Source organism: Callithrix jacchus, chromosome 10, assembly GCF_049354715.1.
Source record: "Callithrix jacchus isolate 240 chromosome 10, calJac240_pri, whole genome shotgun sequence".
In the NCBI taxonomy this organism is placed as follows: Eukaryota; Metazoa; Chordata; class Mammalia; order Primates; family Cebidae; genus Callithrix; species Callithrix jacchus.
In genome coordinates, this window is record NC_133511.1 from 66003497 (window position 1) to 66025939 (window position 22443).

The 22443-nt window shown below is 42.6% G+C and overlaps 1 protein-coding gene across 23 annotated transcripts in view; it reads left to right on the forward strand.

Moving 5' to 3' along the window:
- The window catches only part of XRRA1 (X-ray radiation resistance associated 1), a 133451-nt gene that overhangs the window by 7952 nt on the left and 103056 nt on the right, over positions 1 to 22443 (forward strand). For 15 of the 23 annotated variants that reach the window (XR_013523247.1, XM_035265446.3, XM_078340214.1 and 12 more), the window contains exons 3-4: positions 16129 to 16226; positions 20890 to 21074. Coding sequence is in view for 17 of the 23 variants with exons in the window: in XM_035265446.3 (XP_035121337.3) it covers positions 16133 to 16226; positions 20890 to 21074 (279 nt within the window). In the remaining 6 variants the exon portion in view is untranslated. Of the gene's footprint in view, positions 1 to 16124; positions 16232 to 20889; positions 21075 to 22443 lie in introns of those variants that run through there. The other 8 variants (XM_035265450.3, XM_035265451.3, XM_035265452.3 and 5 more) reach the window with 5 other exon arrangements.

Below are 22443 nucleotides of genomic sequence, written 5' to 3' on the forward strand. Positions count from 1 at the left end.
GCCTCTTTCATATAGTTTTCTCTTTCCTTGGCTTACCTGGCAGCATCCACTGTCCACCCCCCAGTTCTCCTACTTCTCTAAAATTATTTTCTGAATCCTTCCGGAGACTCTCCTCCTTTGTCCACCCTTTTTTTAAAAAATACGGGGTTTCACACCATCACCCAGGCTGGAGTGCAGTGGCATGATCACAGCTCACTGCAGCCTGGATATCCTGAGCTCGAACAATCCTCCCACTTCAGCCTCCCAAGTAGCTGGGACCACAGGTATATACCACCATGCTGGCTAATTCTTTAATGTTTTTGTAGAGACAGGGTCTCACTGTGTTGCCGAGGCTGTGTCCACACATTAAATGATAATACTTCTAATTGGTCTTGCTCCTCTTTTTCTTTTCTCTCCCTCCCTTTCTCATTCCCTTTTTCTATCCATCGTTCTTTTTTTAATTCTTTAGTTTATTAACATGAACTCTCATCAGCTCATTCCTGGGTTGCTGCAATACTTCCCTAACTGCAATCCTAGTTGCCACTGGGTGCCACTTTCACCTAGTGCTATTTTTGTCAGATCTCACTTTCTAAAGCACAGCTTGGATTACGGCTCTGTCCAGCTCAGAAATTATCGATGGTTCTCAGTCACCTACTAGATGAAACCTGAGCTCCTAGCCTGGTGCCACAAGCCCTTCAGGAGCAGGCACCATCCTTTGTGTCCAGCCTTACTTTTCAGGACTCCCAAATACACATCCTTCTTCTTGGGTCACATTGTTTCTTTTTTTTTTTAAATCTTTTATTGCATTTTAGGTTTTGGGGTACATGTGCAGAACATGCAAGACAGTTGCATAGGTACACACATGGCAGTGTGTTTTGCTTCCTTTCTCCCCTTCACCCACATTTGGCATTTCTCCCTAGGCTATCCCTCCCCAGCTCCCCCCCCGGCTGGCCCTCCCCTTTTCCCCCCAATAGACCCCAGTGTGTAGTACTCCCCTCCCTGTGTCCATGTGTTCTCATTTTTGATCACCTGCCTATGAGTGAGAATATGCAGTATTTCATTTTCTGTTCTTGTGTCAGTTTGCTGAGAATGATGTTTTCCAGATTCATCCACGTCCCTACAAACGACACGAACTCATCATTTCTGATTGCTGCATAATATTCCATGGTGTAGATGTGCCACATTTTCCCAGTCCAGTCTATCATCGATGGGCATTTGGGTTGGTTCCAGGTCTTTGCTATTGTAAACAGTGCTGCAGTGAACATTCGTGTACAAGTGTCCTTATAGTAGAACGATTTATAGTCTTTTGGATATATACCCAGTAATGGGATTGCTGGGTCAAATGGAATTTCTATTTCTAAGGCCTTGAGGAATCACCACACTGTCTTCCACAATGGTTGAACTAATTTACACTCCCACCAACAGTGTAAAAGTGTTCCTTTCTCTCCACATCCTCTCCAGCATCTGTTATCTCCAGATTTTTTAATGATCGCCATTCTAACTGGCGTGAGATGGTATCTCAATGTGGTTTTGATTTGCATCTCTCTGATGACCAGTGATGATGAGCATTTTTTCATATGATTGTTGGCCTCATGTATGTCTTCTTTTGTAAAGTGTCTGTTCATATCCTTTGCCCATTTTTGAATGGGCTTGTTTGTTTTTTTCCTGTAAATCTGTTTGAGTTCTTTGTACATTCTGGATATCAGCCCTTTGTCAGATGGGTAAACTGCAAAAATTTTTTCCCATTCTGTTGGTTGCCGATTCACTCTAGTGACTGTTTCTTTTGCCGTGCAGAAGCTGTGGAGTTTGATTAGGTCCCATTTGTCTATTTTGGCTTTTGTTGCCAATGCTTTGGTGTTTTGTTCATGAAGTCCTTGCCTACTCCTATGTCCTGGATGGTTTTGCCTAGATTTTCTTCTAGGGGTTTCAGGTCTTATGTTTAAGTCTTTAATCCATCTGGAGTTAATTTTAGTGTAAGGTGTCAGGAAGGGGTCCAGTTTCTGCTTTCTGCACATGGCTAGCCAGTTTTCCCAACACCATTTATTAAACAGGGAATCCTTTCTCCATTGCTTGTTTTTGTCAGGTTTATCCAAGATTGTATGGTTGTAGATATGTTGTGTTGCCTCCGATGCCTCTGTTCTGTTCCATTGGTCTATATCTCTGTTTTGGTACCAGTTCCATGCTGTTTTGATTACTGTAGCCTTGTAGTATAGTTTGAAATCCGGTAGTGTGATGCCCCCCGCTGTGTTCTTTTTGCTTAGAATTGACTTGGCTATGCGGGCTCTCTTTTGGTTCCATATGAAGTTCATGGTGGTTTTTTCCAGTTAGGTGAAGAAAGTCAATGGTAGCTTGATGGGGATAGTGTTGATTCTGTGAGTTACTCTGGGCAGTATAGCCACTTTCATGATATTAATTCTTCCTAACCATGAACATGGAATGTTTCTCCATCTGTTTGTGTCCTCTCTTATTTCGTTGAGCAGTGGTTTGTGGTTCTTCTTGAAGAGGTCCCTTACGTTCCTTGTAAATTGTATTCCTAGGTATTTTTTCTTTTTGTAGCAATTGTGAATGGCAGTTTATTCTTGATTTGGCTCTCTTTAAGTCTGTTATTGGTGTATAGGAATGCTTGTGATTTTTGCACATTGATTTTATATCCTGAGACTTTGCTAAAGTTGCTTATCAGTTTCGGGAGTTTTTGGGCTGAGGCAATCGGGTCTTCTAGGTATACTATCATGTCGCCTGCAAATAGAGACAATTTGGCTTCCCCCTTTCCTATTTGAATGCCCTTTCTTACTTTTTCTTGCCTGATTGCTCTCGCTAGAACTTCTAGTACTACATTGAATAGGAGTGGTGAAAGAGGGCATCCTTGTCTAGTGCCGGATTTCAAAGGGAATGCTTCCAGTTTTTGCCCATTCAGTATGATATTGGCTGTTGGTTTGTCGTAAATAGCTTTTATTACTTTGAGATATGTTCCATCGATACCGAGTTTATTGAGGGTTTTTACCATAAAGGGCTGTTGAATTTTGTCGAATGCCTTCTCTGCGTCAATTGAGATAATCATGTGGTTTTTGTTTTTGGTTCTGTTTATGTGGTGAATTACATTTATAGACTCATGTATGTTGAACCAGGCTTGCATCCCCGGGATGAATCCTACTTGATCATGATGGATAAGTTTTTTGATTTGCTTTTGCAATCGGCTTGCCAATATTTTATTGAAGATTTTTGCATCTATGTTCATCATGGATATTGGCCTGAAGTTCTCTTTTTTTCTTGGGTCTCTGCCAGGTTTTGGTATCAGGATGATATTGGTCTCATAAAATGATTTGGGAAGGATTCCCTCTTTTTGGATTATTTGGAATGGTTTCAGGAGGAATGGTACCAGCTCCTCTTTGTGTGTCTGGTAGAAATCGGCTGTGAACCCATCTGGACCTGGGCTTTTTTTGTGTGGTAGGCTCTTAATTGCTGCCTCGACTTCTGACCTTGTTATTGGTCTATTGATAGTTTCAGCTTCCTCCTGGTTTAGGCTAGGGAGGACACAGGAGTCCAGGAATTTATCCATTTCTTCCAGGTTTACTAGTTTATGTGCATAGAGTTGTTTGTAATATTCTCTAATGATGGTTTGAATTTCTGTGGAATCTGTGGTGATTTCCCCTTTATCATTTTTTATTGCATCTATTTGGTTGTTTTCTCTTTTCTTTTTTATCAATCTGGCTAGTGGTCTGTCTATTTTGTTGATCTTTTCAAAAAACCAGCTCTTGGATTTATTGATTTTTGAAGGGTTTTTCGTGTCTCAATCTCCTTCAGTTCAGCTCTGATCTTAGTTATTTCTTGTCTTCTGCTAGGTTTTGAGTTTTTTTGATCTTGCTCGTCTAGCTCTTTCAATTTTGACGATAGGGTGTCAATTTTAGATCTTTCCATTCTCCTCATATGGGCACTTATTGCTATATATTTTCCTCTAGAGACTGCTTTAAATATGTCCCAGAGATTCTGGCATGTTGTGTCTTCGTTCTCATTGGTTTCGAAGAACTTCTTTGTTTCTGCCTTCATTTCACTGTTTATCCAGTCAACATTCAAGAGCCAGTTGTTGAGTTTCCAGGAAGCTGTGCGGTTCTGGGTTGGTTTCTGAATTCTGAGTTCTAACTTGATTGCACTATGATCTGAGAGACTGTTTGTTATGATTTCAGTTGTTTTGCATTTGCTGAAGAGTGCTTTACTTCCAATTATGTGGTCAATTTTAGAGTAGGTGTGATGTGGTGCTGAGAAGAATGTATATTCTGTGGATTTGGGGTGGAGAGTTCTGTAAATGTCTATCAGGTTTGCTTGTTCCAGGTCTGAGTTCAAGCCCTAAATATCCTTGTTGATTTTCTGTCTGGTTGATCTGTCTATTATTGACAGTGGAGTGTTAAAGTCTCCCACTATTATTGTGTGGGAGTCTAAGTCTCTTTGTAAGTCATTAAGAACTTGCCTTATGTATCTGGGTGCTCCTGTATTGGGTCCATATATGTTTAGGATCATTAGCTCTTCTTGTTGTATCAATCCTTTTACCATCATGTAATGTCCTTCTTTGTCTCTTTTGGTCTTTGTTGCTTTAAAGTCTGTTTTATCAGAGATGAGAATTGCAACTCCTGCTTTTTTGTGCTTTCCATTTGCTTGGTAAATCTTCCTCCATCCCTTTATTTTGAGCCTTTGTGTATCCTTGCATGTGAGATGGGTTTCCCGGATACAGCACACTGATGGGTTTTGGATTTTTATCGAATTTGCTAGTCTGTGTCTTTTGATTGGTGCATTTAGCCCATTTACATTTAGGGTTAATATTGTTATGTGTGAATTTGATACTGCCATTTTTATTCTAGCTGGCTGTTTTGCCCATTAGTTGATGTAGATTCTTCATTATGTTGATGCTCTTTAGCATTTAGTGTGATTTTGGAATGGCTGGTACTGGTTGTTCCTTTCTATGTGTAGTGCTTCTTTCAGGAGCTCTTGTAAAGCAGGCCTGGTGGTGACAAACTCTCTAAGTACTTGCTTGTTCACAAAGGATTTAATTTTTCCTTCACTTATGAAGCTCAGTTTGGCTGGATATGAAATTCTGGGTTGAAAGTTCTTTTCTTTAAGGATGTTGAATATTGGCCCCCACTCTCTTCTGGCTTGTAGAGTTTCTGCCGAGAGATCTGCTGTGAGTCTGATGGGCTTCCCTTTGTGGGTGACCCGACCTTTCTCTCTGGCTGCCCTTAGTAGTTTCTCCTTTATTTCAACCCTGGTGAATCTGACGACTATGTGCCTTGGGGTTGCTCTTCTTGCGGAATATCTTTGTGGTGTTCTCTGTATTTCCTGCATTTGAGTGTTGGCCTGCCTTGCTAGGTGGGGGAAATTTACCTGGATAATATCCTGAAGAGTATTTTCCAGCTTGGATTCATTCTCTTCGTCACATTCTGGTACACCTATCAAACATAGGTTTGGTCTCTTCACATAGTCCCACATTTCTTGGAGACTTTGTTCATTCCTTTTTGCGCTTTTTTCTCTAATCTTGGATTCTCGTTTTATTTCATTGAATTGATCTTCGACTTCTGATATTCTTTCTTCTGCTTGGTCAATTCGGCTGTTGAAACTTGTGCATGCTTCGCGAAGTTCTTGTATTGTGTTTTTCAGCTCCTTCAATTCATTCATATTCCTCTGTAATTATCCATTGTTGTTATCATTTCCTCGAATCTTTTTTCAAGGTTCTTAGTTTCTTTGCATTGATTTAAAACATGTTCTTTTAGCTCACAAAAGTTTCTCATTATCCACCTTCTGAAGTCTAATTCCGTCATTTCGTCACAGTCATTCTCCGTCCAGCTTTGTTCCCTTGCTGGTGAGGAGTTTTAGTCCTTTGTAGGAGTCGAGGTGTTATGGTTTCAGGTGTTTTCCTCCTTTTTGCACTGGTTTCTTCCCATCTTTGTGGATTTATCCACCTGTCATCTGAGTAGTTGCTGACTTTTCGATTGGGTCTCTGAGTGGACGCCCAGATTGTTGATGATGAAGTATTTCTGTTACTTGGTTTTTCTTCTACCAGTCTAGCCCCTCCACTGTACTACTGCTGAGGTCCACTCCAGGCCCTGCTTGTCTAGGGTGCACCTATAGCGGCTGTGGAACAGTGAGGGATGCTACCAGTTTCTTTTACTGCTATCTTTTTCCCAGAATGATGCCTGCCAAATGTCAGTCTTCTGGATATATAGGGGTCAGGGAGCTGCTTGAGGAGACAGTCTGGACTTTATAGGAGCTCAAGTGCTGATCTGTGAGCTCTATTGTTCATTCAGGGCTGTTAGGCTGCTACATTTAATTCTGCTGCAGCAGAACTCATTTAAAAAAAAAAACATTTTTTTTTCTCAAATGCTCTGTCTTAGGGGATTGGCGTTTTCTTTATGAGTGTCCATTGCGCTGTCCTGCCCTGCTAGGAGGCAGTCTAGTCACTATTTGCCTGCCGAGGCTCCACCCTGCTGGTGTGAGGTCTGCCCTGTTGCTGCAGGCTCTGCCCTGCTGCTGCGGTATCCGTCCTGCTGCCACGGGCTACGCCCTGCGGCAGAGTCTCTCTGTTGTGGCAGGTTGCCTCGGCAACGGCAGGCTGCATCAGCAATGGGAGTGTACCTCAGTAGGGGCGGGTTGCCTCGGTAATGGCATACGTCCCTCCCCCACCGAGCTGCACCATCCTGGGTTCAGCTGTGCCCGCAGTGAAACTCTCCACCCGGAGCGTTTGGAATCACCATTTTTTCTGTCCCACTGCCCTGGCCCAAACGCCATTTCCCTGGAATCTCCTGGCCTGCCTCACTGTCCATGTCCCGTTCAATCAGATGGATATGCCAATCTGCCCTCTGAAGTCTCAGATTGCCGGTTCAACAGGGCACCTGGACCAGTGCGCTTTGTGCAGAGCGCTGTGGAGTGCCACTGCGCTGCAGCACCGGCCGCCAGCTGCACCACCCAAAACCGCTGCGCTGGTGTCCCGCGTCTCTTTTGTACCTGGGAATTTCCTCGTTCTGTGGGCAACAAAGATTCATCTGGAAATGCGGCCCTGACTCACCCTCCACACGTTCACCAAGAGCTTCAATCCTGGGTTGTTCTCACTGTGCCATCTTGAGTCGGTCTCACATCATTTCTTTACTGTGCACAACTATGCCTTCCTGTGGCCCTTGCTGTTTAGAATGTTTATCCTTCACTCTATCAGAAAACTCAATTTATTCCTCAAATACTATTTTTTTTAATTGCATTTTAGGTTTTGGGGTACATGTGCAGAACATGCCAGATAGTTGCATAGGTACATACGTGGCAGTGTGATTTGCTGCCTTCCTCCCCTTCACCCACATCTGGCATTTCTCCCCATGCTATCCCACCCCAACTCTCCCCACCACTGTCCCTCCCCATTCCCCCCAATAGACCCCCGTGTGTAGTGCTCCCCTCCCTGTGTCCATGTGTTCTCATTGTTCATCACCCGCCTATAAGTGAGAATATGCGGTATTTCATTTTCTGTTCTTGTGTCAGTTTGCTGAGAATGATGTTTTCCAGATTCATCCATGTCCCTACAAAGGACACAAACTCATCATTGTTGATTGCTTCATAATATTCCATGGTGTATATGTGCCACATTTTCCCAGTCCAGTCTATCTTCGATGGGCATTTGGGTTGGTTCCAGGTGTTTGCTATTGTAAACAGTGCTGCAATGAACATTCGTGTGCATGTGTCCTTATAGTAGAACGATTTATAGTCTTTTGGATATATACCCAGTAATGGGATTGCTGGGTCAAATGGAATTTCTATTTCTAAGGCCTTGAGGAATCACCACACTGTCTTCCACAATGGTTGAACTAATTTACACTCCCACCAGCAGTGTAAAAGTGTTCCTATTTCTCCACATCCTCTCCAGCATCTGCTGTCTCCAGATTTTTTAATCATCGCCATTCTAACTGGCGTGAGATGGTATCTCAATGTAGTTTGGATTTGCATTTATCTGATGACCAGTGATGATGAGCATTTTTTCATATGTTTGTTGGCCTCATGTATGTCTTCTTTTGTAAAGTGTCTGTTCATATCCTTTGCCCATTTTTGAATGGGCTTATTTGTTTTTTTCCTGTGTATGTGTTTGAGTTCTTTGTACTTTCTGGATATCAGCCCTTTGTCAGATGGGTAAACTGCAAAGATTTTTTCCTATTCTATTGGTTGCTGATTCACTCTGATGACTGTTTCTTTTGCCGTGCAGAAGCTGTGGAGTTTGATTAGGTCCCATTTGTCTATTTTGGCTTTTGTTGCCAATGCTTTTGGTGTTTAGGTCATGAGGTCCTTGCCTACTCCTATGTCCTGGATGGTTTTGCCTAGATTTTCTTCTAGGGTTTTTATGGTGCCAGGTCTTATGTTTAAGTCTTTAATCCATCTGGAGTTAATTTTAGTGTAAGGTGTCAGGAAGGGGTCCAGTTTCTGCTTTCTGCACATGGCTAGCCAGTTTTCCTAACACCATTTATTAAACAGGGAATCCTTTCCCCATTGCTTGTTTTTGTCAGGTTTATCCAAGATTGTATGGTTGTAGATGTGTTGTGTTGCCTCCGATGCCTCTGTTCTGTTCCATTTGTCTATATCTCTGTTTTGGTACCAGTACCATGCTGTTTTGATTACTGTAGCCTTGTAGTATAGTTTGAAGTCTAGTAGTGTGATGCCTCCTGCTGTTTTTTTTTTTTTTTGCTTAGAATTAACTTGGCTATGCGGGCTCTCTTTTGGTTTCATATGAAGTTTAAGGTGGTTTTTTCCAGTTCTGTGAGGAAGGTCATTGGTAGCTTCATGGGAATAGTGTTGAATCTGTAAATTACTTTGGGCAGTATAGCCATTTTCACGATACTGATTCTTCCTAACCCTGAACATGGAATGTTTCTCCATCTGTTTGTGTCCTCTCTGATTTCGCTGAGCAGTGGTTTGTAGTTGAGCTTGAGGAGGTCCTTTACGTTCCTTGTTATTTGTATTCCTAGGTATTTTATTCTCTTTGTAGCAATTGTGAATGGCAGTTCATTCTTAAGTTGGCTCTCTTTAGATCTGTTATTAGTATATAGGAATGCTTGTGATTTTTGCACATTGATTTTGTATCCTGAGACTTTGCTGAAGTTGCTTCTCAGTTTCAGGATTTTTTGGGCTGAGACGATGGGGTCTTGTAGATGTGCTATCATGTTGTCTGCAAATAGAGACAATTTGGCCTCCTCCTTTCCTATTTGAATACCCTTTATTTCTTTTTCTTGCCAGATTGCTCTGGCTAGAACTTCCAGTACTATATTGAATAGGAGCGGTGAGAGAGGGCATCCTTGTCTAGGGCCAGATTTCAAAGGGAATGCTTCCAGTTTTTACCCATTCAGTATGATATTGGCTGTTGGTCTGTCATAAATAGCTTTTATTATTTTGAGATACGTTCCATCGATACCGAGTTTATTGAGGGTTTTTAGCATAAAGGGCTGTAGAATTTTGTCAAAGGCCTTCTCTGCATCAATTGAGATAATCATGTGGTTTTTGTTTTTGGTTCTGTTTATGTGGTGAATTACGTTTATAGACTTGTGTATGTTGAAGCAGCCTTGCATCCCCGGGATGAATCCTACTTGATCATGGTGGATAAGCTTTTTGATGTGCTGTTGCAATCAGCTTGCCAGTAGTTTATGGAAAATTTTTGCATCTATGTTCATCATGGATATTGGCCTGAAGTTTTCTTTTCTTGTTGAGTCTCTGCCAGGTTTTGGTATCAGGATGATGTTGGTCTCATAAAATGATTTGGGAAGGATTCCCTCTTTCTTGATTATTTGGAATGGTTTCAGAAGGAATGGTAACAGTTTCTCTTTGTGTGTCTGGTAGAATTCGGCTGTGAACCCATCTGGACCTGGGCCTTTTTTGTGTGGTAGGCACTTAATTGCTGCCTCGACTTCTGAGTTAGTTTCTGAATTCTGAGTTCTAACTTGATTGCACAATGGTCTGAGAGACTGTTTGTTATTATTTCAGTTGTTTTGCATTTGCTGAAGAGTGCTTTACTTCCAATTATGTGGTCAATTTTAGAGTAGGTGTGATGTGGTGCTGAGAAGAATGTATATTCTGTGGATTTGGGGTGGAGAGTTCTGTAAATGTCTATCAGGTTTGCTTGTTCCAGGTCTGAGTTCAAGCCCTGGATATCCTTGTTGATTTTCTGTCTGGTTGATCTGTCTATTATTGACAGTGGAGTGTTAAAGTCTCCCACTATTATTGTGTGGGAGTCTAAGTCTCTTTGTAAGTCATTAAGAACTTGCTTTATGTATCTGGGTGCTCCTGTATTGGGTCCATATATGTTTAGGATCATTAGCTCTTCTTGTTGTATCGATCCTTTTACCATCATGTAATGTCCTTCTTTGTCTCTTTTGGTCTTTGTTGCTTTAAAGTCTGTTTTATCAGAGACAAGAACTGCAACTCCTATTTTTTTTGCTCTCATTTGCTTGGTAAATCTTCCTCCATCCCTTTGTTTTGAGCCTTTTGTATCCTTGCATGTGAGATGGGTTTCCTGGATACAGCACACTGATGGGTTTTGGTTTTTTATCGAATTTGCCAGTCTGTGTCTTTTGATTGGTGCATTTAGCCCATTTACATTTAGGGTTAATATTGTTATGTGTGAATTTGATACTGCCATTTTGATTCTAGCTGGCTGTTTTGCTCGTTAGTTGATGTAGATTCTTCATTTTGTTGATGCTCTTTCGCATTTGGTATGTTTTTGGAGTGGCTGGTACTGGTTGTTCCTTTTTACCTGTAGTGCTTCTTTCAGGAGCTTTTGTAAAGCAGGCCTGGTGGTGAAAAAATCTCTGAGTACTTGCTTGTTTGCAAAGGATTTAATTTTTCCTTCACTTATGAAGCTCAGTTTGGCTGGATATGAAATTCTGGGTTGAAAGTTCTTTTCTTTAAGGATGTTGAATATTGGCCCCCACTCTCTTCTGGCATGTAGTGTTTCTGCCAAGAGATCTGCTGTGAGTCTGATGGGCTTCCCTTTGTGGGTGACCCGACCTTTCTCTCTGGCTGTCCTTAGCATTTTCTCCTTCATTTCAACCCTGGTGAATCTGCTGATTATGTGCCTTGGGGTTGCTCTTCTTGCGGAATATCTTTGTGGTGTTCTCTGTATTTCCTGGATTTGAAATTGGCCTGCCTTGCTAGGTTGGGGAAGTTTTCCTGGATAATATTCTGAAGAGTATTTTCCAGCTTGGATTCATTCTCTTTGTCATATTCAGGTACACCTATCAAACGCAGATTAGATCTCTTCACATAGTCCCACATTTCTTGGAGACTTTGTTCATTCCTTTTTGTGCTTTTTTCTCTAATCTTGCCTTCTCATTTTATTTCATTGAGTTCAATTCTGCTGTTGAAACTTGTGCATGCTTCACGAAGTTCTCATGTTGTGTTTTTCACCTCTGTCAATTCACTCATATTCCTGTCTAAGTTGTCCATTTTTGATATCATTTCCTCAAATCTTTTTTCAAGGTTCTTAGTTTCTTTTCATTAAGTTAGAACATGTTCTTTTAGCTCATGAAAGTTTCTCATTACCCACCTTCTAAAGTCTGATTCTGTCATTTCATTTCACTCATTCTCCGTCCAGCTTTGTTCCCTTGCTGGTGAGGAGTTGTGGTCCCTTGTAGGAGGCAAGGTGTTCTGGTTTTGAGTGTTTTCCTCCTTTGTGCACTGGTTTCTTCCCATCTTTGTGGATTTATCTACCTGTCGTCTGTGTAGTTACTGATTTTCAGAATGGGTCTCTGAGTGGACGTCCAGATTGTTGATGATGAAGTTATTTCTGTTTCTTAGTTTTCCTTCTAACAGTCTGGCCCCTCTGCTTTAGGACTGCTGAGGTCCACTCCAGGCCCTGCTTGCCTGGGGGGTCAACTGCAGCAGCTGCAGAACAGTAAGGGTTGCTACCATTTTCTTCTTCTGCTATCTTTGTCCCAGAATGATGCCCGCCAAATGTCAGTCTGATCAGTCCTTTGTGAGGTGACTCTTTGGATATATGGGGGTCAGGGAGCTGCTTGAGGAGACAGTCTGTTCTTTTTTTGGGGGGGGGAGGAAGGCAGGAAGGGAGGGAAGAAGGACGGTAGGGAGGAAGGAAGGGATGAAGGAAGGAAGGAAGGAAGGGAGGAAGGAAGGAAGGGAGGAAGCGGGGAGGGAGGGAAGAAGGACGGTAGGGAGGAAGGAAGGGATGAAGGAAGGAAAGAAGGAAGGGAGGAATCGGGAGGGAGGGAGGGAGAGAGGGAGGGAAGGTAAGGAAGGAAATCAAGCAATGAGAGAGACATTGCCGACCTGGATCTAGAGGTTTACAAGTTGATTTCTTTTTTTTTGAGAGAAGGAAAGAAAAAAAGAAATAAGTAAAGGAGAGGAAGAAAGAGGAAGAGAAACAGGGAAAGTAAATGGAAATATTGCTTTATTTTGAAAAAAGTTGAGTATTAATAATGGCCAATCAATGTTTCATTTAAACTTATGGGTAGGTGTGATGTGGTATTGACAAGAATGTATATTTTATGTATTTGAAGTGGAGAGCTCTATGAATATTTATTTAGTTTACTTGTTCCGGATCTGAGTTCGAGTCCTTGATATCCTTATTAATTTTCTGTCTCATTGAATCTAAGTCTCGTATCTGGGTGTTAGGATCGTTAGCTCTTGTTGTTGCATTGATCCTTTTACCACTATATCTTTGTTGCTTTAAAATCTATTTTCTCCGATACGAGAATTGCAACTCCTGCTTTTTATTTATTTATTATTTATTTTTGCTCTCCATTTGGTTGGTAAATCTTTCTCCATCCCTTTGTTTTGAGTCTTTGTGTATCCTTGCATGTGAAACAGGTCTGGATGTAAAATGCCATTGGGTTTTGGCTGTGTCTTTTGATTCGGGGATTTAGTCAATTTAAATTTAGGGTTACTGCCATTTGATGTTGACTGGCTGTTTTATCCATTCGTTGGTGTAAATTCTTCTTTATGTTGGTGCTCTTTACTTTTTGGTGTATTTTTAGAAAGGCTAATACTGGTTGTTTCTTTCTGTGTGTAATGCTTCTTTCAGAAGCTCTTGTAAAGCAGGCCTGGTGATAATAAAATCTCCGAGTTCTTGCTTGTTCATAAAAGATTTTATTTTTCCTTCAGTTGTGAAGCTTAGTTTGGCTGGATATGAAATTCTGGGCTGAAGGTTCTGTTCTTTGAGAATGTTGAATATTGGCCCCCACTCTCTTCTGGCTTGTAGAGTTTCTGCTGAGAGATCTGCTGTAAGTCTGATAAGCTTGCCTTTGTGGGTAACATGACCCTTCTCTCTGGCTGCCCTTAGTATTTTCTCCTTCGTTTCAACCCTGGTGAATCTAACGATTATGTGCCTTGGGGTTGCTCTTCTTGAGGAATATCTTTGTGGTGTTCTCTGTATTACCTGGGGTTGAATTTTGACCTGCTTCGCTAGTTTAGAAAAATTTTCCTGAATAATATCCTGAAGGGTATTTTCCAGCTTGGATTCATTCTCTCCATCGCATTCAGATACACCTATCAAACGTAAATTTGGTCTTTTCACGTAGTCCCACATTTCTTGGAGACTTTGCTCATTCCTTTTTATCCTTTTTTCTCTAATCTTTTCTTCACGTTTTATTTCATTAAGTTGGACTTTGACCTCTGATATCCCTTCTTCTGCTTGAACAATTCGAGTGTTTAAACCTGTGCATACTTCTCGGAGTTCCTGTATTGTATTCTTTAGTTCCATTAATTCACTCATACTCTGCTCTAAGTTGTCTATTCTCAATAGGATTTCATCAAACCTTTTTTCAAAGTTCCTAGTTTCTTTACGTTGGGCTACAACATGGTCTTTTAACTCACCGAAGTTTCTTATTATCCATTCCTTGAAGAGTGATTCTGTCATTGGGATGCGCTCGTTCTCCATCAAGCCTTGTTCCATTGTTGATGTGGAACTGTGATCATCTTTAGAGGGAGAGGCGTTCTGATTTTGAGTATTCTCAGCTTTTTTACACTGGTTTCTTCCCGTCATTGTAAATTTATCCTCCTGTCTCTTTGAAATTACCAACTTTCAGATTAGGTCTCTTGAGTGGACGTCCAGGTTGTTAGTTCCCAGGGCCAGAGCAGCGGCGTTAAAACTGATGGTGCTTTTCTGCCCAGGATTCTCCTGTCGGGCTTCCTTCTTGTGTCGGTAGTAGGCGACTCTGCCTTCCTTGGGCTCCAAACCTCGGTCGGAAGGGAAACCGGTCCTGTTTACTCTGCGCTGAGCGCTCCCATGCCGAGGTGCCGTCACAGCCGCTGCCGGGCTCTGGTGTCCTGCTGGGGACCCGGGCCGGTCCTCCAAACCTGTTTACTTTGCTCCGAGAGCTGCCGCGACAAGGTGCTGGCGGAACCGCTGCACCGGCCACGAGAGTCGCGCTGGCCACCCATGTGTTTCCTCCACTGGGGGATCTCCTGCTCCGTGAGCGACCAGAATTTGTCTGAAAGTGTGGCGTCCTCTAGTTCTCCGCGCCTTCCCTGAGAGCTGCAATCCCGGGATGTTAGCGATCGGCCATCTTGGATCGTTTCGAGAGTCTGTTCTTTATAGGAGCTCAGGTGCTGAGCTGTGAGCTCCGTTGTTCATTCAGAGCTGCTAGGCAGGTACGTTTAAGTCTGCTGCAGCAGAACTCATAACCCCCCCTTTTTTTCCCCCAGGTGCTCTGTCCCAGAAAGTTAGGGCTTTATTTATGAGTATCCATTGCATTGCTGCCTTTTTTTTGACAGGGCTTTCCTGCCCAGCAAGGGGGCAGCCTAGTTACTGCCTGCAGAGGCTTTGCTGAGCTGCTGTGGGTTCTGCCCTGCTGCTGGCTCCACCCTGTTGCCGTGTGTATTTCCCTGCAGTCCTGTTTATATGGGTGTGGTTAGAACTGCCTTGGCAATGTTGGCCCGCCTCTGTAATGGCAGACTCTCTCTGTTATGATGGGTTGCCTTCACAACGGCAGGCTGCGTCAGCAATGGCAGACTACCTTTGTAGGGGTGGAGTGCCTCGGTAATGGCGGACGCCCCTTCCCCACAGAGCTGGGCTGCCCTGGTTTTAGCTGTGCTTGCCATCAAACTCTCAACCCTGAGTGTTTCCAATTGCTGTTTTTTGTTTGTTTGTTTGTTTGTTTTTGTGGGCGTGGGACCCACTGAGCCTGATCACCTGGCTCCCTGCCTCAGAGCCCTTTTTTTTTAAGTTGAACAGTTGACTCTCTCCCAGGTATTCCAGTCGCCTGCTGAAAGGGTGTCGGGATCTGTATGATTTCCTGTGCAGTGACCCACTACGCTGGCTGAAACAACATTGCTGCCCAGGAATCTCCTGGCCTGGCTTACTGTTTAAGTCCCGTTTAATCAGACGAATGGGCTAATCTGCCTTCCCAGATCTCCAATTGCCAGTTTAACAGGGCAACCAGACCAGTGTATTTTGTACAAAGAGCCGCTGCGCTGCGGCGCCGGCTGAAACAGCCGTGCTGGCAACCCGTGTGCATCCTCTACGTGGGAATCTCCTGGTCTGTGGGCAATAAAGATCCATCTGGAAATGCGGCGTCCACTCACCCTCTGCACTTTCACTGGTAGCTGCAATCCTGAGCTGCTCCCACAGCGCCGTCTTGAATCACCTCCACCTCAAATACTATTTATCCAGTTTAAGTCTCATTATTTGTACACTATTTTCTCTAAAATGTGATCCCCTTTTTATTTGAACTCTGTTAAAGAAAACATCTAGCACAGACTTAATATGTATCAGGTACTGTCTTTCTCATTTTACCTTCTTATTTGTCTTTTAAGGTAGGTGTTATAATACTCATTTTACAGGTGAAGAAACTGAAGTTCAGAGGAGTAGAGTAACTTGCCCAGCCACAGAGCAAGGAAAGACAGAGTAAGGATTCAAACCAAGTCTGTTTGAGCCTGGAAATGACATTCTTTCTAGGGTGCCATTGGGTTAGGATTGATTTGAACTGACAACCCAGGGTCTTGTCTCCCTCTTCATATAAACAGCCAACCCATTTCTGAAGCAAGGGCAGTGGGGCCTTCAGGGTGTCAGAGGCAGGGTGTGTGCAGGGTGTGGTGGTCCTGGTGGGCTCCTGAGCTTCACCGGAGCAAGAGCATTCTGCTGTGCCTTTTCACTCTTCTGCTTCCTTGCTTTCCTTGCCTGCCTCTCAGGGAGATGGCCTCCTCAGGAATCTACAAGCTGGATGATGGGAACCCTTACCTCAACAACTGCTTTCCAGCCAGAAATCTGCTTCGCGTCCCGGAGGAAGGTCAGGTAACTTCCCAAATTGATACCTTTCCTCACACCAAGTTCCTGCTTTAGACTGTCTCACATCTACTTCTTCTACAACCCCTTCACTACTGTCCCCTGCTCTACCCAGTCCTTTCCCCTCAGTCCCAGTAGCCTCTGTGGGACTTCTAAAGTAAACATGGTACCGTAGTGCCCCTTCTGTTCAGTGACTTTTCATTGCTAACTCCTTTACCTGGCATTCTGTGTCATTCTGAGTTTAACTTGCTCTTATCCCCTGTGACAACCTATTTCTTTATTTATGCTCTATTCCATGGTGCTCTCTTTTCACATAGCTTTGTTATTTGCCCTGAATGATCCAGCCCTCACCCTTGTTAGCCAAACTCTTCCCATCCCACAAATCCCAGCTTTTCTCCTACTTCTTCCAGTAAGCCATGTCCGACTACCTTAGTCCTTAGGGCTTTTCCTCTCGTGAGCTCTCTTCCTGTCTGTATTACCTGTTTGATGAGTGATCATAGTCTGCCAAATCAAATGGCTTAAACTCAACTCTGCTAGGTAGATTTTCAAACATTTATCTAGTTAAAAACTCCTCTGGAGCAAGCAATTGTCTTAATACTCAGCAGAGACCTATAGGTGGAATGCTAAGAATGGGTTCTCTGGATTGGATTTGTTGCTTTGAAAGGGTAGGGCAAAGAAGAAGTATACCTTGTCTACTCCAGATGTTGTAACTTGTTGGTCACTCTGTACATGGAATATTGAAAGAACCTTCTCTTTCTGCCGGTCCTCTCTGCTTTTCTAGAGTGATTTTATTTTTCACATAGAGACTTTCCCTGGCCACCTACCTGTTAGACACCTTCAAATGGAGCTATCAGTGTGAACTCATAGTTTCTCTCTTTCTCTCTCTCTCTCTCTCTCTCTCTCTCTTTCTCTCTCTCTCTCACTCTGTCTCACACAGACACATGTAGATGGATAGATACAGAAATAAATATAGTTGTGTGTATCTATATGGATTGGTGTACATATGAATATTTCCTAGTCCACTGACAGCAATGACACCTCAGCAGCAAAAAGCATACCTGGCATCTAGATCTTGGTTTCTAAATACCATTCTCCAATGAAAAGAGCATGGGCTTCTTGGAGAAATTGTTTGCAGGACTAGGGCAGTAAAAATACAAGTTGAGTTGGAATATCTTGTGCCAGAAGTAAAGAAGTGCTCAGGAAAATAATGGGGAAATGCTGAAAGGACACAAATGACTTGAAGGTGCTCCCAATCACCAAAGCTGGGACAGTTTGAAGAATTAAATAAATGGTGGAGTTGGGTTGTAGACCATGGAATAAATAAATATTCATGAATCTACTAATATAAATAAATATTTGAATGTGTAAATATATGGGGGAAACAAAATAGCTCTTTTTTTGAGATAGAGTCTTTCTCTGTTGCTCAGGCTGGAGTGCGGCAGCACAATCTCAGCTCACTACAACCTCTGCCTCCGAGGTTCAAGTGATTCTCCTGCTCCAGCCTCCTGAGTAGCTGGAATTACAGGGACCTGCAACCACGCCCAGCTAATTTTTGTATTTTTTATAGAGACATGGTTTCAATATGTTGGCCAGGCTGGTCTCAAACTCCTGACCTCAAGTGATCTGCCCGCCTCAGCCTCCCAAAGTGCTGGTATTACAGGCGTGAGTCACTATTCCCGGCCAGCTCTTTCTTATAGTTGAATTCCAACTAGAAAATGTAGAAGGAATGAGGGAAATAGAAAGTCATTATTCAAACACTACAATAATAATTTTTGTAGGTAAGAACTGTTATAGGATGTTGTATTAGAGTTCTTCAGAGAAACAGAGTTGGTAGAAGATAAACAGGACTAGTAAGAGATAGACAGGTAGGTAAGTAGACACATTTTTTTTTTCCCAAGGAATTGGCTTTATGTAATTGTAGGGGATGGCAAGTCTGAAATTTGTAGGGCAAGCTGGCAGGCTGGAAACCCCTGGGGAGGAGCTGAAGCTGTAGTGTTGAGGCAAAATTTCTTCTTCCTCTAGGAAACCTGTTTTGCTCCTAATGTCTTTCAATTCATTGGGTGAGGGCCACCCACATTATCAAGGATAGTCTCTTTTACTTAACATCAACTGATTGTAAATACTAATTACATCTACAAAATACGTCACAGAAACACCCAGATCAGTGTTTGATTGAATAACTGCATGTTATAGCTTAGCAAGGTTGATGCATAAAATTAACCATCACAGATAACTAGAATAACTGGTTAAAAGTGTGATGAGAAACAGGATATTTGCATAATATCAAAATATGTTTACTAATTACAAAGGAAAATATAGTAACTTCTCAGTAGAGAAACCAGGCAGACACCACCTTAACCAAGTGATAAAAATTAACATCACCAGTAGTAAGGCATATTGCCATCATGATCCTCCTGGTCTGATGAGCTAAGAAAGGCAAGCATCACTTCTGTGGACATTTTGGCAAAGTGAAAAGCCTTAATCTAATGGGAAAGCATCAAAAAAATTCAGTTTGAGGCATAGTTTTACAAAATAATTGACCAGTACTATAAAAATATTATGGTTACACAAGAAAAAGAAAGGCTAAGGAACTGTCAAAGATTAGAAGAAACTAAGGAAATATGACAGCTAATGCAGTGTGACCTCCTAGATTGGATCCAGGAACAGAAAGAGGACATGAGTGAGAAAACTGGCAAAATGGAAAAAAAGAGGAGTACATTAATAAATGATATTGTACCAGTGTTAATATCTTAGTTTCAATAATTGTATTATGGTTATAAAAGATGACAACATGAAGGAAGCTATGTGAAGACTGCATGGGAACTCTGTGTACTATTTTTGCAACTTTTATGGAAGTCTAAAATTATCTCAGAATGAAAAATTATGAAGAAAACCCCCAACTCCCCATGGATTTCCTTCATGCTAAAACCCAAGCTCCTTAGTTCTCTGGACCTTTTGTGATCTGACTCTGCTGATCTTTTCAGCCTCATCTCTGTCGCCAGGCTGGAGTGCAGTGGCACAATCTTGGCTCACTGCAACCTCTGCCCACTGGGTTCAAACTATTCTCCTGCCTCAGCCTCCCAAGTAGCTGTGACTACAGGCGTGTGCCACCACACCCAGCTTTTTTTTTTTTTTTTTTAGTGGAGACAGGGTTTCACCAAGTTGGCCAGAATGGTCTTGATCTCTTGACCTTGTGATCCGCCTGCCTCAGCCTCCCAAAGTGCTGGGATTACAGGTGTGAGCCACCGCACCTGGCTAGCCTCATCTCTTTTCTCTCCTGTTGATCTCCTGACACACTCAAAGCCTTCCTTTCTGGCCATGTTGGGGGTTTTGGCAGCAATTCAGACTGAGGTCCCTGGGAGTTAGGGATATGAAGATAGGATAAAGTAGGAGCAAAGTCCATGCCCCAGATCAGGCAGGCTTGGGAAATGGGGTACCTGGAGTATTATGCCCAGAATGGGAATGGGAAATGGCCGATATGAGACATAGCAGGGACTGCATCCAAGAAGCAGGATTGGCAGCAGGACAAACCCCTGAGGCAGGGATAGTGGGCTTCCCCAGAAGACAGCCAGTGGTTAGAGGCACAAAGCTGGTTCCTACAGCACCCTTTATGTTATCATTATACTATTGTATATAAGATATAAGATATAAGGTGTTATATATTTTATTATTATGACTCCTTTGAGTTAGGGCTTCCTTTTTATTCAATCTCATACTCCCAGTTCCCAGCATAAAGCAGATGCTCAGAAAAGATTGGAATGGATGACTGTGTGGGCAGGGGCTATAGGACAGAGTTCATTCAGTCATTTGTTCAACAACGGTCACAATGTAGTAACCTCTGTGCAGACTTTGGGAATATTGAGATGAATGAGTCAGATAAAGTCCCTGCTCTTACGGATCTTCCACTCTAGAGAGGAAGACAGGCAATGAATAAGTGAACAAATAATTACAGATTGCAATGAATACCATGCACTAAATAAACTGCTGGTGCAAGAGAGAACAAAGTCCAAAATATGTTAATGATTTTTGTTAGGTGTGCTTACTAGTAAATCTGATACTCTTTTTGCTTATATGCATTTTAAAATTCTTTCTACAGTGGACATAGATTATTAGTTTTTTGGTTTTTTTTTTAGTGCCAACTGTCCTACATTTTCTTATTCCGAGTTTCTAACACCATCTTTTCTGTATACTGATGGAGGTCTGAGAAGATGGAACCCATTGAGTTGAGGTCACACATTGGGCTTTACTCAAGAGATGACCAACAGGACAGGAACTGGCATGCATGAGAAAGAGCGATCAGCTCTACCGAGAGGCAAAAGGGAAGACTTCGCAGAACAGGAAATACTTGATCCTAGTTTTTGAAGGAATAATAGTTTGGAGATAAACATGTGAAGGAAGGAGTTGAGCAAGTCATTCCACCTTTTTTTGTCTAAGCCTTTCCATCTATAAAATAGTGATGGTAACATGTATTTCATTGGGTTTGAAGGCCAATTAAATGACATAGATAGGTAGACATCTCCCCTACCCCCAGCTGTAGTACAGTATCTGGTGCACATTAGGTAATCAGAAGCTATTTTTGGTTTTAGTATTATAAACAAATAGTCTGTAATTGCACTCATTGTAGTTTTGGAGTTTTCCCCTTTTCACTGCTCTAATTTTCTCAACAGGCCGAGGACACTGGTTAGTGACTCGGAAAGGTAACGTCAGGAAGAAGCCCAAGGGTTTGGTTGGAGCACGGGCTGAACATCAGGAAAGCCCGAAGGTGACTTCTTTTGAGTTCAGGGGGAAGAAAGGGTCTCGGCAGGGAAATCAGGTGGACCTTCCTGGACGTATCCTGGACCAGGCTTTTCTGGTGAGAGTAAATGCATCCTGGGGTGGCTGGCACATCAGTCAGGGTGGGGAGAGGGTGGGGAAGGATTTGCCCTGCTCTGGCACAACTACCCCCAATCTACTTCAAACTACTGGCAAATTGAGTACAGCCAGGATAATGAAGGGACCCAAAAGTTTCTTGACATGTAACGCCTTCTTGACATCTACCTAGTGAGATAGGTATTGTCATCCCTTTTGTATTGTTGCTATTGGGCAGATGGAAAAACTGAGGTTCCAAGAGGTAATTTGCCTTGGCTGAGGTTCCACAGCTCATAAATGTCTGATCCAGGATTAGAACTGTGGTCTATTGACTCCAAAGCCTATACTTTTACATTATATGAGGTAACAACTCTTATTGAGTTGGAGAGGCAAAGGAGCAGGTCAGGGGAAACAGTCAATTGAAAATTGCATTCCAGCACCTGGTAGGGTTGAGAGATTCCTGCTCTGCTCTTTGGGGCAATTTCTACAGGATTAAGTGGGATTGGGGAGGTCCTGCTCTCCCCCAGCCTTTGTCCTTTGACTTTAGTGTCTGGCTGAAAACCAGTGAAGCTGACCAGATATTACTTAGTGCCTGGGGCAGGCTTTACAAAGAGGACTGGGGTGACTGTATTGGAGACCAGCCAGGTAGTTTCACATCTGTTCTGTGCAGTACCTCAGTGGCTTTGCTAAGAAGGATGCATTCTGTAAACCAATATTAATGTGCAGTCTGGTTCTCATAGCTCCCTAAGAACTCTGTAGCTGCCTACTTTGTTTCCAGATTGTGCTATGGTTCCCAAGAGATGGGTGTCTGCCTAGAACAGAGGTTGAAAGAGAACTTCGTTGGTTTCATCTCACCTCAAATGGGTAGTATAAGCTTTTTGCAGTCCTGTGGAATCAGTTTCATTATTATGTCCATTTCTCTTTGGGAATGAGGAGGACTGAAACAACGATACTGAGGAGGGGCAGAAACACTTTCCATAGTGACCTTTTTTCCCCCCTTGTTTCCAGATACATATGCATTCCCACATTCAATAAATACGGCTTGTTACCCGTTTTGCCACCGTGGGAGGCAGGAGCAAGAAGGATGTTTTTCAGAGTCATGGGGCATCTACTCTGCTTATTGGATAGTTCCACTTGAATGTTTCATTGACAGTTCATATTGAATGACAGCAGCACTAGCACTTCCACTCCAAATCCCAAAACAGAGCTCTTTTCCAGTATCTAATTTACTCTCTGGTGGCACTACTATCTATCCAATCCCTGAGCCAGTACTTGAAGTTATCCTTGACATTTGCCTCTCCCTCACTGTCCCCACCCCAACTTTTACCAAGTCCCCATACTTTTACTAAATTGTCGTCAAACCTGTCTTCTCA